This window comes from Porites lutea, chromosome 5, assembly GCF_958299795.1.
Source record: "Porites lutea chromosome 5, jaPorLute2.1, whole genome shotgun sequence".
NCBI lineage: Eukaryota > Metazoa > Cnidaria > Anthozoa > Scleractinia > Poritidae > Porites > Porites lutea.
The window spans coordinates 28979779-28995122 of NC_133205.1; the positions used below are offsets into that span (position 1 = coordinate 28979779).

Genomic DNA, 15344 nt, shown 5'->3' on the forward strand with positions numbered 1-15344 from the left:
TGCTGTAAAGCACTTATAGGAAGCGGCTAGAGCACTCACGAAGTAAGGAGAAACACGACTACGTCTTGTGCTTCCCCCTACACTTCTTTCGCTCTACCCGCTTCCTACGCATTGCGTGCTTTACAACAGAACAGAGCACAGTCAAGGCGTCTTTATTTCGCTAAATAAATTCTATATACTATATGAAGAGCACTTCCAAGCAATACGGAACTACATTTAATGAATTCGAATTATTCTCAAATTAATTAACTACAAAACTTGTCCACACAATAAGTTCAAGTTTATAATATTAAACTAAGCGAAACTTTCTAAAATACGCATATAGAAAAATATATAGATGTCTTCTGCAGAATATGCAAAATCCTCACTGAGATATGCAAAGTTCACAATCTCAAATCAGGTGTTTATATTTCAAGTTTGTAATTCAAATATGTAATACTATTTTGTTTTAAAAATACGAGTAAATGTCAAGAATAAATTAGATAATATCTTCTTTCACTAGGTATAAGTTTACTGTATCTTTTGGAAATCCGGGGCGGGTTAGCCTGAGAAAACAGACAACATTTCGCGACACCACTGACGGTTTCCCCGCGAAACGACGTCTGAGAAACCAGCGCAGAAATTCCATACTGATGACGTGTCACTACCCATATCTGGGTAGTGCTTCTGATTGGTTGTGCCGCTTGTGAAACTTCTCAGACGTCGTTTCGCGGGCAAACCGTTGGTGGCGTCGCAAAATGGAGCTAGGAGCGAGTACAAAAGTTTCAGTTTATATGAAATGGATATTGAGCAATATGAAATGCTTCTGTCAAAAAAACTTCCAAAAACACTGTGACAAGTGCAGCTCTTAGCCCTGGTAAACAGTGTCAACATTCTCACAACATTTTTGAGAGTTCGTTAAGTTATGTTGAAGACTGTGCATCAAACGATCACAAAACCCTCTCAAGTTCATTATTATCAAAGAAAAAGCAGTCACTTCCCCAGAGCCCGCGATACCCTAATCCAGCACTCCTTGGGGCTGACCAAAGAGATCGCGGGCTCTGCAACGAGTTGAAAGGAGAAGTAGATACATTGAGCAAAAGAACGAGAGAGCATAAGAAAGTGGCTCACACGGCTTCCAGAATGAAAGAAATGTTGTTACAATATCGTAATAATGTAAATTGTAGATTGTAAATTATAAATATCTTATTATCCACTCCCCTCAGGGCTTTTCAGGGATAATTTACAGTGGTTGGGGGACTTTGCCCGACTGCTTAATATTGCGAGGAGTTTGCATTCTTCGTCATCAACGTGCGTGCCACAACAATATAGAGAGGGGATGCCAAACGATCACAATATTGGGTAACTGTTGTGAGAATGTTGAGACATCAGATCAAGAAATATATAAAATTACCATTATTATTTTGCGCTTTCAAAAGAAAACGCGTTGGTGTTAGTCCAAGGTTGGTTTACACAAAGTACAACCTTGTTGCAAGCGATGAGTTTGCGATAAAAGATGCGAATACCAAGTAAGAGTGGCACTCCCGAATAAGCACCGCCTTTAGAAGCAAAATATTTATAAGCACCGCCCATACTGAATGATTTGATATGGTCGATCCGCTAATTTTGTTAAATTGATATCGGGGGTCTTTTAAAACTTTCTTTGTTATGTTCTTCTTAAAATATTATCAGTTGCCAACAACTCAGAAAAACAGGAAAAGAACGATCGGAAGTACTTTGAACAGAGCGTCCGGGAGCAGATAAAACCTACCCTAAGGGCATCGCCTGCAACAAAAGGTTATTCCGTGTAAATAAGTCTTTAATAAACGATTTCATTTTCATTATAAATTTACCATACCCTTAAGTACCTCTTTCTCTCAAGGTCCTCGAAGTTTCTTGTTCAAATGTTTAACTTTAAAAATGCGTCTCTTCGATATAAAACTGCTAAATTTTTCTGTTCCATTTTTGTCAGTGTAGAATGAATGAGTGTTTTTTGTATTAGATTATTATAAACAGACTGAGAGTTTAAATAGCAAGACCAGGTTGATAAAAAAGATCATAATTTAAAAAGGCTGGTTTTGTATCCATGTCATCCAGTTTAAATAATTTGTTTTTGGAGAAGCCGGCATTGTTGTAAAGAAATAAGTTAACACCTGATTACAATCCTTTCCCTCTCCACCGAAACTACCCACCGTGTCTCTGTCGTAAATCAAGGCTACATAAAATTCTTGGTATTCTACACTTAACACACGGGTAAAAATTATAATGTTCCTAGGCAAAACAATAAATGAAAGGTTCTTACAAACGTCGAGCTAGTCACCCAGGCAGGTTGGATGGTATACGCGTTCTTCGGACTTGTTTTCTCTTCTTATCGCTTGCGACGCTACCTCCACCAAGTTGGCTGCTGTGACACACATTACCTACATACGACACATCCACATATTTTCCTCTCTCTTTCTGGATGACAAATCGCACTTTCACATTGCACTCCGGTCGCTTGCATTCTGCGCCTCCTCTGAAGAAAACCGCTGAGTGGATTTTGCGCGAGTTTTCTGATCTCACGTGATTATTTTTGAAGCGTAAACTGCACCATGGGTTGCTTTCTTTAACTTTTTCAAGGAAGATTCTTGTCCAGTCGCCACTCAACAGTCGGCCACCGCTTGGGAAAGTATTTATTGGAATCCTTTCCCAGTCTTCTCGGGTTAATTTGAACCTTGCTGTTGTACCATCGATATTCACACGAAAGTACTTTTCTTCATTTCCTTCTTCGTCATCGTCGGATGAATCTGAATCAACCTTCAAAGAATTTCAAACCGGTTACTAGTTTTGTAAAAATTAAACCAATTACTAATCAAAAATGAAGGCAGACCTCTGTAACAGGCATCGTTTTGGTAAAAGATTATCACAGGAGTTTACGGAATTTTGACCATTACGACAGAGGATATACATCCTGCGAAAAATTCCCTTCACATGTTTCTCCTTTTAAGGACGCAGTAATTTTCGCCCCCCGATTCTTTGACCTGAATCCCGGATTCCAAAGTCTAGGATTCCTGAATCCACAATCCCTGTTTTCCGGTTTCCGCAATCCGGATTACCCTTCGTGGCGTAATTAGAGAGATGAAAAAAGTACGCAGGATACCCAAAAATTGTATCAAATTTGTATTGAACGCTCTTCCGGCACGTCGTTATATCACGTTGGCCATATTGATGTATCCAAAACAAATATAACGGCGGCGATATTTCGGTTGATTTTTAACCTTTCTCTTCCAGAGTAAATGATGGTATCATGTAAAGTGGTTCTGAGTCTGTGAGCGAAATCCTATGGTGTGACAAATCAAATAAAACCTCTTTAGCAATACTTTCAGATGGTACTGTTTATTGAGTATGTAGCTCTAACGTTTGAGTCTGTGGATCAAATCCTATGGTATGACGGATCAAATCCTATGGTATGACCATTCAAATGAAACCTCTTCAGCAGTACTTTCACATGGTACAATTTATTTAGTATGTAGTTCTAACTTTTGAGACTGTGAATCAAATCCTATGGTAAGCTTATGGTATGACCATTCAAATGAAACCTCTTCAGCAGTACTTTCACATGGTACAATTTATTTAGTATGTAGTTCTAACTTTTGAGACAGTGGATCAAATCCTAAGGTATGACGGATCAAATCCTATGGTATGACCATTCAGATGAAACCTCTTCAGCAGTACTTTCACATGGTATAATTTATTTAGTATGTAGTTCTAACTTTTGAGACTGTGGATCAAATCCTATGGTATGACCATTCAGATGAAACCTCTTCAGCAGCATTTTCACATGGTACTATTTATTTAGTATGTAGTTCTATTTTTTGAGTCTGTGGATGAAATCCTATGATGTTACCATTCAAACGAAACCCGTTTAGCAGCGCTTCTACATGGTACTTTTAGTTTTTCAGCATCCTACATAATGAAATTTGGAAATTTATTTTGTTGAATTAAGACTTTGGCCAGTTTAGGGTTAACAGGTCTCAACCATTTCCGTGGGAGTTGATTTTTTTTTTATTTGTGTAAAATATATTCATTCTTTTCTTTTAAGAAACTATAATTACAGCCACTGAATACGTGAGTGAAAACCCTTTGCCTACAACATCACTATCGCGATGATGGTCAACAGAGACAATGATACGATTGAAATGATAAATATGAAAAATCATATATAGGAACTGCTGGGGTGAGGAATTAAATGAAAGAAGATCATCGCAGTTAAAGACGCAGCTCTTCCAAGGGCGAAAAACAAAGCCTCAAAAAAAATTTCAGCCTTTCCTTCCGCAACTGCAAAAGTTGGGTCTTAGACTGCGATAATCTTCTTTCATTTAATGATATTATCTCTTTGTTAGCACTTGCTAGTCACGATTTGTTAGCCATTCGCCCGGTTTGTCTGCAGTCCCTGCCCACTCCCGCCCTTAAGGAGTCGGCGTTTTATTGTCAAATTCTCGTAACCTCTGCTCTGCTTTGCGACAACAAACTCAGATCACGCTGTACTTAACTCTCTGTGGTCTGTGTAGCCTGCGCCGGGCTAGCTTTCTAATCTGGGGGATATCGCGAGAAGTCATGCGCGAAAGGCTCGCGGAATGAGAAGCGCGACAGAGGGGCAGGCGAAGAAAGGACGAGAAAGATTACAATACAAATAAATTAACTTGTTTGAATTTACCTTTGCGTTTGAACCCCAGATCCCGCCATCCAAGTTGCCAGGCACTTTGGAAGGTACCATAATGACTGATGGCCGCTGGCTTTGCAGGTCATATACTGGCAGGTGAGCGGATGAAGCCGATACTTGCAGGTGACAGGAACACTGACAGCAAGGCTTTGCCTGGAGTCCCATCTCATACGGTGTCAAGGCTCTGTGAGTACCACTATATGAAGCTAATCCTTGGTATGGTGAAAGCCCTGAATTGGAGGCCATATAGTCATATGGCACTGTACCGTAAATACTCGATGGATACGACGACAATCCCTCGGCTGCACCATTTTGTTGAAGAAAAGTTCCTTTATGGGAATCAATGTTGTTGCTACTGTAAATCTGCTGGGTACTCTTTTGAGTATCAGGAACGCTTTCTGCGGCACTCACAGGATAATACTGCCCTTCATGTCCATTGATCTCATAAATTGGAACCACCGTGAACGCGCTTCCTATCTTTATTTCCGGTGTAGATGTATCCATGGAAACAGCCGTATGGCTTGCAGTGGTGTTAGTAACGGTCAACTGCTCAGGAAACATGTCGCTTGATTGGGTAGTTGATACGTTGTCGTAAGGTGCCAAACCGTTGGTTGTTCTCACGGGCAAACTCTTGTCGCCTCTTGCAGTGGTGTTGTATTCACTCTCCTTTACATGAATAGTGTTGTTGTTTATAGCAAACCGTTCGGCAAAGGCGCCAACTTCTCTCTCCTGACGCTGGTTGAGATTCCTGACTTCATTGCATTCGCCTTCGTCAGAATCAACAGGCTCTAGTTTTGGGCAAACAGTTGTGATGTCGTGGAGTGAATACATCATCGTTTACGGTCTTCTGTAAGGTTAGGGTTTATAAGGGCCGAAACATATTAGTGAGATCTTCACTGCAGCTTAAACACCAACAAGCCCTCCGGTGCCAGCTCTAAAATAAAAATTAATAATGAATTAATAAGCTCCTTTTAACTTAAAAAGCTATGAATCTGGAGGTAGAGGGATCTGACTATCACAGGGAGAATTCAAATTGTCAAAACCTTTATCATCCCTATCTTCTTATATTTTATTAAACTAAACTAAACATATCGCATTCATTGGATCATTTGTGAAAGAGGCAAACAAAATTATCTTTGATTTAATGTGGAAAGGGAAGGATAAAGTTAAACGCTTTGCACTCAGTAGTGACATCGAAGATGGAGGACTTAAGGCCCCACATTTAAATAGATTAGCATTCGATTCTTTCGCCGCATTTCTGCCTTAACTAATTTTCATGTAAATAAAGGAAACATGTACTGGGGTCTGTGTATCACTACGTACTATTGTGTGTGTGCTGTATATATGTTTGGTTTCGCTTTCTTTAGTTTTCTTATGTATTTTTCGTGATCATAATTAGAGAGTGTAAAACATTGTCATTAATACACGAACTCATTGTAAAACAAAATAAAAAATAATTAAAAAACAAAAAGTTAAATAAAACAAGGTATATGTCAAAAAAGAAAACTTTAAATTCTGTTCGAGTTGCTTATGTGTATCCTCACTTGCTTGGAGAAAAATGGCAATAATTTTTGGGGCTTAATTCACAGGACTTCGAGTCAGATCCACGGATTTATTCCTCGTACTCACTTCAATGCTCATTCTATAATTGATTAATAATTTTTCTAGCCTGTAGTCATATTTTTAACGCCGGAAGGTGAAATTCTCTAAATAAAAAAATTAATAATAAATATTTTTAACATTCATAGACTGCCATCACTGAGGATTTATTATCATTTTCCATTGACAAGAAACGAGAAACTATGTGGAGGGGGGACTTTGCAGTTACAAGTCACCAAGAGTTAACAAAATTTTGTATTATACAAAAATTAAGGCAAAATGCAAAGTGTTTCTTCATTGACGGTTTGACTGAGTTGATAGGCCGTGAATTGGCCCAGGCAAAATAATGTAATGCCATTCTTCCCCTTGTGACTATACTGTCTTTCCGGGTCTTTCCGCGACGGTGGTTTTGCAGCTCTCTCCTCTGCAGAGTCTCCCGCTGGGTATTCCAATGAAAATAGCAATAATCGAAAAAAAGAACGCGTGCAGATGAAGATGGGAAAAGGGAAAAAGGCCTCTCTTCTCTCTTTCCCCTTCCCATCGTGCCCCACGCGCTTTCTTTTTCTTTCTCCCCAGTCTCCCTACGACACAAAGAGGCCTCTGCGAAGTAGAGAGGTTTTGCGGGAGAAGGGAGGTTAGAAGGAGCAACAATTTGAAGCCGCTAAAGAGGAAGGGAATCATATAACTTATCAGACAGAAGGGCTGGCAAGGAAGGGAGGAGTCTTTAGAGAGCATACACAGTGCATATGGTTTCTAACAGTCACGAAGTCATAAGAAACAATGGTCAGTGAAGAAGGGTGTCTCTAAAATGTTGAAATAGTTCAGTGTAAACCTTGTGGCACCCGCGTGAAAAAATGCGATACGTTGTGGCATGTCTCCACTCTAGAATGTGACCAACAAATGTCCGTTCAAAAGAAGGATTTTGGTAAACTTTCAAAAATCGTCAGTGCAACGACAAATTTGACTGAGTAACTTAACAAGAATTTAACAGATGATGGATGTGGAAAGTTATTTATTTATATTGTTTTCCAACAAAAAAAAGGAAATACTGATCAAGCTATTTTTAGCAACCAAACAATCTTCATGATCACAGTTTCAAAGTCGGTTCCTCCAATACGTAGTTGTTGAAATATTCAGGACCCACTGTATATTGCCAACCTTCCCTTTTTCCTTTTTATTTGCAATCATAAGTTATATTGCAATTACGAAAAGACAGTCAGAGAATTTAGTACAGAGATAACATTTTTCTTAACGAAAAGTTTCAGGTTACATCCATACCTTGTTCCATGGATACTAGATACCTTACGAGTCCTAATTTCTCAGTAAATTCTAGATTTCGATTTCGCTTCCCCGCCGCGCTAAAGATTTCTCATTTTCAAAAGTTTGTGATATTAATAATAAGTAAAGGAAAAACTATGCTACTTAAGAACAATAGTCACGAAGCAATTTTAGACAATATCACTGAGTAGATTATAAAGGTGACTAAAATATCTAAAACCCACTTCAAAAGGCTCTCATGAGAAGAAATACAGGAAGGAAAGCAATAAACGGACATGGCTGTGGGATATCTTGAAGAACGTTTCACGTACTGTTTCGTTCCTAATATAAGTTTTTATATTTAGTACATTTTATGACCGTGTGATGCAGATTCAGGAGCACTCAACGACTGTTTTCTGAAAATATCTGTTCGAAGAAGCAAATATTGCCAAGAATTTTCTATTACTTGAGTACTGCTAAAAACTTCTAGATGAACGTTCCACTCATGTACAATTTTAGAAGCTTATCTAATAAATTCCCTACGATTTTCTAAAGTTTAATTTTCACATTTCACTTCCTAGTTAGGCTATTTTTCGTGGAGAAAAGGAAACCTAAAATTTTCGGACTCAAAAATGCAATGGAGAGAGAAATCAGAAAATGTCTCACTTGGGATATCTTGAAGAATGGGATATCTTGAAGAACGTTTCACGTACTGTTTCGTTCCTAATATAAGTTTTTATATTTAGTACATTTTATGACCGTGTGATGCAGATTCAGGAGCACTCAACGACTGTTTTCTGAAAATATCTGTTCGAAGAAGCAAATATTGCCAAGAATTTTCTATTACTTGAGTACTGCTAAAAACTTCTAGATGAACGTTCCACTCATGTACAATTTTAGAAGCTTATCTAATAAATTCCCTACGATTTTCTAAAGTTTAATTTTCACATTTCACTTCCTAGTTAGGCTATTTTTCGTGGAGAAAAGGAAACCTAAAATTTTCGGACTCAAAAATGCAATGGAGAGAGAAATCAGAAAATGTCTCACTTTCGTAATACTTCAAATTGCATCTAAAATTTTCGGGAAAACACTACTCAAGCCCTTGTAATTTCGAAACTGACTCAAGTTCTCCTAGGATGACCGAACAGATACAGATTTTATAGCGCTGCTTAGAATGCATTTCTCGACATCTGAAAGTACTCTGAATAGCCTAAAATAATAGTAATTTCAATGTATTTACGAGGAAACCGTCGTTGGGTACCCCGGCAGAATACTCGAGAATAATCTTCGCTGTGTGGCTGTGATGAAACGATGAAGTCTGATCTGGAGAAAATTTCGGACGGCCACGGTGTATCGCCAAAAATAGCGTAACCTGTGCCCCCTGTAACAAATGACATTAATAAAGGAAAGCAGGGTTTCCCGCAAAATTTTACAGCACGAGAGTCTTTCAGAGCCATTCAAACTTGCACGTGACAAAAGGGTATATTGGTTTATAAATTTCTTCACAAGAAGTCGCCAAGTTTAGGCCAAGTATCTCCTATTCAGCTGCAAGCCGGATAGTGATAGAAATTTTCGTACATTCACTAAAATAGTAGCGCGTGGAGAGAAATGCGCTTTAGAAATCGATACTTTTTTAAAAACCACATATTTTCACGTCATTGAGCTTTGTGTGCTTTGTGAAAATCGCATTTAACGATGACCTCAGGAGTGACAGTCTATATTATGTTTCAAACAAGTGTTCGATAAAACGCGTTGAAAGTAATGGTTTCCGCTTAGTCATCGTTTGTTACCAGGATTATGCGATAAAACGTGATGGGGCATATAATTCTAGCCAACTATGATGAAAAATGACACACTCATTGGCTGTCAAGTCTCAACTAAGACCGTATAATACAAAGTGATCTTAGAGTCAAACCCATTAGGACAAAATCAAAGCATTTTTCAAGTCACAATTCATCAAATGTTTCGATACAATACTCCTAAAAAGACCGATTTAAAGCAGTCTGCAATCTTAGACGTAAACACAAAGGAAAAATGAAAGCGACTGTTAGAAATTGGCTATTCTTAGAAATCTTCACACTCTTGGATATTACACAAGGCGGAATTTAAACCTTGTGGTGTGCTTGTGGTCAAGGTCTGCCGTTGCCACTACAGGAAAATGGTTATGTCATATAATTCGCATAACTTCCGATGCATTTCCCTTCAAACGGAAGAAAATACTCGTTTTTGAAATATTTAGTATTCAATGCATGGTCACTAGGCCATGAATAATACGACTCTACAAAACTCAAGCCTTAAATCCTTTATAATTAAAACTAAAACACTACTTAATTCAATGACGCCTCAACCTGTTTTATCAAAACGAGATCACACAACAACAACGCTGACCGAGCGCCAATCTTGGGGAAAGTTGTAATTTGCGAGAGACGAGAAGTTAGGAATTTAAATCAAGTTTAATTCATCAGCGAACATTAGAATTGCACGCGTAAATAAACAAACATAGTGTGTCCTACGTATGTCATTACGAAATAGGTCACGAAAGAAAATTAAACGATGCTAGCAAAATTAGAGCAACTACCAATACAACTTCGACATTGACTGCAATTAGAGAGAAGAAATCCAACGATACGGCGAAAATATAATTAAGAAATAACAAGAGCCCTTTGTCAACATGATCATTATTCATCTTCAACGTGGAAATTATTCACAATGCATTATAATACGAACAATTTGCATGAAAATATATTTCACATGTATGCTAACACTATCTTACGACCCATTCAGAAACGATAATTTGCTAAAGCAGAATAGAAAAGTTGATTCTAAGAAGTATGATTAGACTGCTGGGTTTGTTTGAACGCGCTCTACAGGAATGTGATTCCGTGACCCTCAAAGAGCTGGGAGTCAAACAAGAGCAACTAGTGTCAAGTCGTTCGACTGGTTTAACCTTCCTGTCGTAATATCATCTGATTCTGAGGTCTTTAAAATCTACAAACCATATTTTAAAGCTGAAATTGTTTGAAAGCAAGCATGTGAATACATTGTGTTTTAAAGAGGTTACCAAACTCTTGGCGTTTTTAGGCATATTTGGACTTAACTTTGCCTCAGTATTTGCTCTGTAATCGCTATATTCAACTACGTAATAGATGAATAACTATCAAGATCTCAGTTTGATTATATGCCGCTTAACCAACTTTTAGGGCCTTCAAACCTTAACACTGACGCAATTAAACGTGATTGCTGGATACGAAAGTCTTAGAAGGCGAAAACAGAACGTAGAAAAGCCAGAAACGTACCTTGAAATCAAAGGCGTGTGAAGCACCCGTCCACAAAGTGAGCATGCTATTTTATGCATGATGTGACACATTATATCACACTATAAAGCTGCATATCTTGACAGGTTTGTGGGAGGGGGGGAGGCTGATCAAGAAGCTTACCGGTAATACAGGTTTGTGCTTGTATCAAAACGAAGACAATTTCATTAGGTCTCTGTCTGATTTTGTTCGTTTTTAAAAATGTTTACTAATTTCTTGGGCGTAAAAATCGAACGGTAAACGATGCGTAAGGAACCTAATACCCCAACGAGAAGCCTTTTGAAACACATGTCAATTCACACGTAGGCTTAGCGCGTAGCGTTTCGCTTCAGAGGGCAGGGGGTCATTAGAGACGCTTTTCTAGAAGTCGGGCCTCACGTATGCGTGTGTGAAAGCCAATCTTAATACAGAAGTCAAGCAAACAGACGTTTAACTCGGCGCAAAGAAGAGTGAATAGCGTCTTATATAAAAGAAGTTCATATGTAATGAGATGAGCGTCGAGTTCCTTGTTCGGATGGGGGGCCGTATTCGACTGAGCTATGGTTTTTGTTTTTGAATTGAAATCTGCGAATATATTCCGTCAAAGGAGCCGCCAGTGATAAACGTGAAAAGAATCAGACATAGATCAACGTACCTCGGCAGCCCACATTTCAAATTACCTGTCACTGCACTGGCCCACTCCCCTTGAAAGTGAAATGGTCCACCCCTTACAAGCGGATGGATTTAAAATTCAGTAGATGAAAAATGCGGAACGGTCATTAAGAAAACAGTCTAAAGAACTCTTTCACAGTAATGAGGGCAAATATTTCGATTTCCTGTTGCATTTAATACCCCCATAAGATATAGAGCAGCGAAACTGCGTAATATTAGTGGCTCAATTTCGAGAGCAAGCTGTATCACAATGCTTAATTCTAAGTTAAACAACAGAAGTAAAGTATTCGATTTCTATCCGCAGCGTCATCATGTCGCCAAAACTGGAACTAAACATATCGACAGCTGATTAGTCGTGTTATAGAAGATAGAATCGTTGCTCTTATAAAGAAGACAAACCGCTTAAAAGATATTCAATTGGGAATCTAAAGCGGCTTCTTATGGCACTCTGTCAAACTGACCTGAATGTCGGCTCTTGTCTTAAATGTGGCCAGTCGAATACAAATGCAATATCAAATCGCTTACCTTCCTGAACTGTGTAGACGTTCTAGCAGAAAGAAAGGTTGCCCGATCTTGACAGATTATATAAAACTGGCTATAACCACTGACCACTGCATAGAAGACCAAAGACTGCATACTAAACTTTGCATTTATCGAGTAACACTATGCATAAACTATGAGTTCATAGTTTGATTCTAATTCAGTGTATCAAACAATGGCTGCTTTTGCTTGAAACGACGTATTACCAATTACATTAGGCTTATGACATGTATGGTGAGATGAAAGGAAATCTTGTGATTGACTGTATATACTCACTGTTCAAGGCTTTCTACCGTTCCTGGAATGTCCGACAGCACTTGAAAACCAGAACTCAAGTCTCTGAAATGCTGCCCGCCGTGGGTCCCCGGGGACCTGGCGCTTATATTCAAGATCCCAAGGGAGATATTGGGCACTCCTACCCTAACCCCTAAATTCAGGGCCCGCGGAGCAAATCATGGTATCACACTGTAGGTTCCTGTAACCCCTTTATTTTGTCTATTGTGTCATCGAAATGCGTCAGAGACCACATCATCAGCCGATATAATTCGTTTTAAGAAACTGTAGTTTGTGGAGTAGTCTTCAGATTTAATCGAGAACCTTCATCAAAAACGAATCTATTCCGCATCGTTGCAAATGCTACATAGCCTTGGCCGGTTTGAAAACGCAGAAGCCTAGGACTAAGTGCAGTTTTGTAAAGATAGGCGTTTTGAGCCTTACTACGCATCAGACTGATCGGATCGAAACAGACCAATAAAAAAATTAGATGTTGGAAGATTCTTATTCCAACAAAGATACTATTTAAATCATATGAAAATGTATCTTACAGTAAAACCTCTATAAGGAAGTGCTCGGTCTAACGAAATTGTCTTTTTTTTTTACTCCAGTAACAGTTAAATATAAAGCAATATGAAAAAGAACCTCGATATAAGTTAACGAGCCTCATTATAACGAACATATTTTGGCAGTCCCTTGGCCCTTCGTTATATCGAGGTTCCGCTGTACTTATTTTTATTTATTTATTTTTCAAAAAGTGGGGGGAGGGCCTCTGGCTCAGCCCCTCCCCCCGCGCGGGCCCTGAAATTTATTTGACTTTTGAGGGATTGGAAGAAAAAAACACTTACACTTCTACAAGGGATACTTGGACGTAAGTAATAAGGCTTCTAACGCTGTATGTAGAGGTGAATTAGGTAGATTTCCATAACAGTTGATATTAATGAAAAAATTCTACTCACTACATCATGTATCTTTTTGAGAAGGATGAAGACTCTACTGTCCAACAAGCATTACTTGTATCTATAAATCTTTATTCTAATGGTAATACTAGTTTTTATAGTAATATTATGGAATTATCCAAATCTTATAACCTACCGGATTTTGTTCCCAACAATTTAGAGAAAACCAAAATATCAAGATTTATAATATAAAAAAAAGCGCGTGCACTGATTGGTCAATTACCCATTTTCTATTTGCCCATGGGTGAATAATGACGAAAGCCAGCGCGCGCTCAAAGCCGTACGCGTCACTTTCTACCTAGCCACTCTATTTTCTCTCTTAGTTTTCAAAGGTTTTGATATGATACTGAAAGAAAGTTTAAAAACGTCAAAGGTTTCGTAATCCACATTGAGACGGAGGACTCAATTCAGCAAAACCTTTTTTTTGAAAGCATTGAACGATTTGCGCGCGCCTATAGCGCGAACAGATGACAACACTCACGTTATTCCCCTACTATCTTTCAGCAAAATTAAAAGTTTTTCTCTCTTGATTATGTTATAAAACAAACTGTAAACGGCTCAGCGTGTACTATTGAGTTATAGTTGCACTTGGAAGGATTACTAAAATTACTAAATGTACCCAAGAAGCTGGAGTCTCACTCCACGGCTATCACCTTGAGCGATTCTTACGCCTCTTTCGTGCCTGGCAATCTCCCGCGTGCCACTATTTAACAAATCGACCACAATTTTCTAAGGTCTACACACTTTTATGAAATAACTAAGATAGTATGGGGGCATTATTACTCATTCCTTCATTACTTGTAAACTGTACGTTGAGCAGCCTGGATAAATCCCCCAACCAGTGTTGTAAATTATCCCTGAAAAGCCCTGAGGGGAGTGGATAATATGATATTTACATTCACATTACATAGTACGCGCGTTCTGATTGGTTAAAAACTTATGGTTTATTGTGCTGGTAAACTCATAGAAAACTGAAACATTTTCCGTTTTACTTAAAGTCATTTTATAAAAGGAATAGACCACACTTTCTATGGGTTTACCGGCGTGATAACCCACGCGGGACGTTGGGAGAACACAAGAAAAGCTTGTAAATCACTCGCCGAAGATGGAAATAGCGTAACATGTCACGCCTGATTTTTCGAGGAACTTCACAGGAAACTAAATTCAAGTGGAAACACGAGCCACAGCTGAGTGGCTGGTCCAAGCAAAGTTTTGAACATTTTATGCCGTCATTTCTTTGGTCTACAAGAGTGTAGAGTGTGGAAAATTGTGGTCGATTTTTTTTTTCACAATAACATTAATTTCTGGTTTCATGCAAAGTTTCTCGGAAAATCACGCGTGACATGTTACGTCATTCCCATCTTCGGCGAGTGATTTACAAGCTTTTCTCGTGTTCTCCCAACATCCCGCGTGGGTTATCACGCCGGTAATCCCATAGAAAGTGAAGTCTATTGCTATTATAAAATAACTTTGAGTAAAACGGAAAATGTTTCAGTTTTATATGAGTTTACCGGCACAATAAACCATAAGTTTTCAACCAATCAGAACGCGCGTACTATCTTAGTTATTTTATAAACTCTCATAGACTATAGCGGCTTGACCAATCAGCGCGCGAGGATTCGCTCAGTTATTGTAAAAAACTCATTATTGCACGCTGAGCCGTTTGCCATTTGTTAAATAAAGATATTATGAAACAGAAGTATATAGTATGTAGTATTTAGTTAATTATACAAGGAAATTAGAGTTTTATGATACGTTTAAGCTTCAAGTTATTTAAACCTACTGGTAAAACAATCGATAAAAAGGCTTTGGTAAAATTCCGCTCGAGCAATCATAAACCTATGATCGAGACTGGAAGATATGACCAAACTCCCTGCGACAAAAGATTATCCCCAGTTTGCGATTTCAATAAAATTGAAGATGAAATTCACTTTCCCCGCTATTGCCCACAATTTTTAAAACTTACTCTGGAGATAGAATTTTTTCACCGACATATAACGGTGTAAGATTTTTCCCAGCATCATGATACGCCATGAGGGCAGGAGCCGATTAGTACTAATCGTCTCCTGA

General features: G+C 38.5%; 1 protein-coding gene across 3 annotated transcripts; it reads right to left on the minus strand.

The window, feature by feature from the left end:
- Nucleotides 1-203: 203 nt before the first annotated feature.
- Nucleotides 204-12339, minus strand: LOC140937455 (uncharacterized). Of its 3 annotated transcripts, none has more exons than XM_073387024.1 (3): nucleotides 12319-12339; nucleotides 4676-5615; nucleotides 204-2775 (listed from the first exon to the last, which is right to left on the minus strand). In XM_073387024.1, the coding sequence occupies exons 2-3, from the start codon at nucleotides 5513-5515 to the stop codon at nucleotides 2296-2298; spliced, it is 1320 nt and encodes a 439-aa protein (XP_073243125.1). In that variant the 5' UTR covers nucleotides 5516-5615; nucleotides 12319-12339; the 3' UTR covers nucleotides 204-2295. The 3 variants fall into 3 exon arrangements, with proteins under 3 accessions (XP_073243125.1, XP_073243124.1, XP_073243123.1); XM_073387023.1 differs by lacking the exon at nucleotides 12319-12339 and adding an exon at nucleotides 12028-12182; XM_073387022.1 differs by lacking the exon at nucleotides 12319-12339 and adding an exon at nucleotides 10834-10988.
- Nucleotides 12340-15344: the final 3005 nt, after the last annotated feature.

What these genes read in the sequence shown, in the direction of transcription:
- LOC140937455 (XM_073387024.1), bottom strand. Translation starts at nt 5,515, where the DNA reads ATGATGTATTCACTCCACGACATCACAACTGTTTGCCCAAAACTAGAG. An exon ending in TCTGGGGTTCAAACGCAAAG is followed by an intron (nt 2,776 to 4,675) that starts GTAAATTCAAAC and finishes AATTCTTTGAAG; the next exon opens with GTTGATTCAGATTCATCCGA.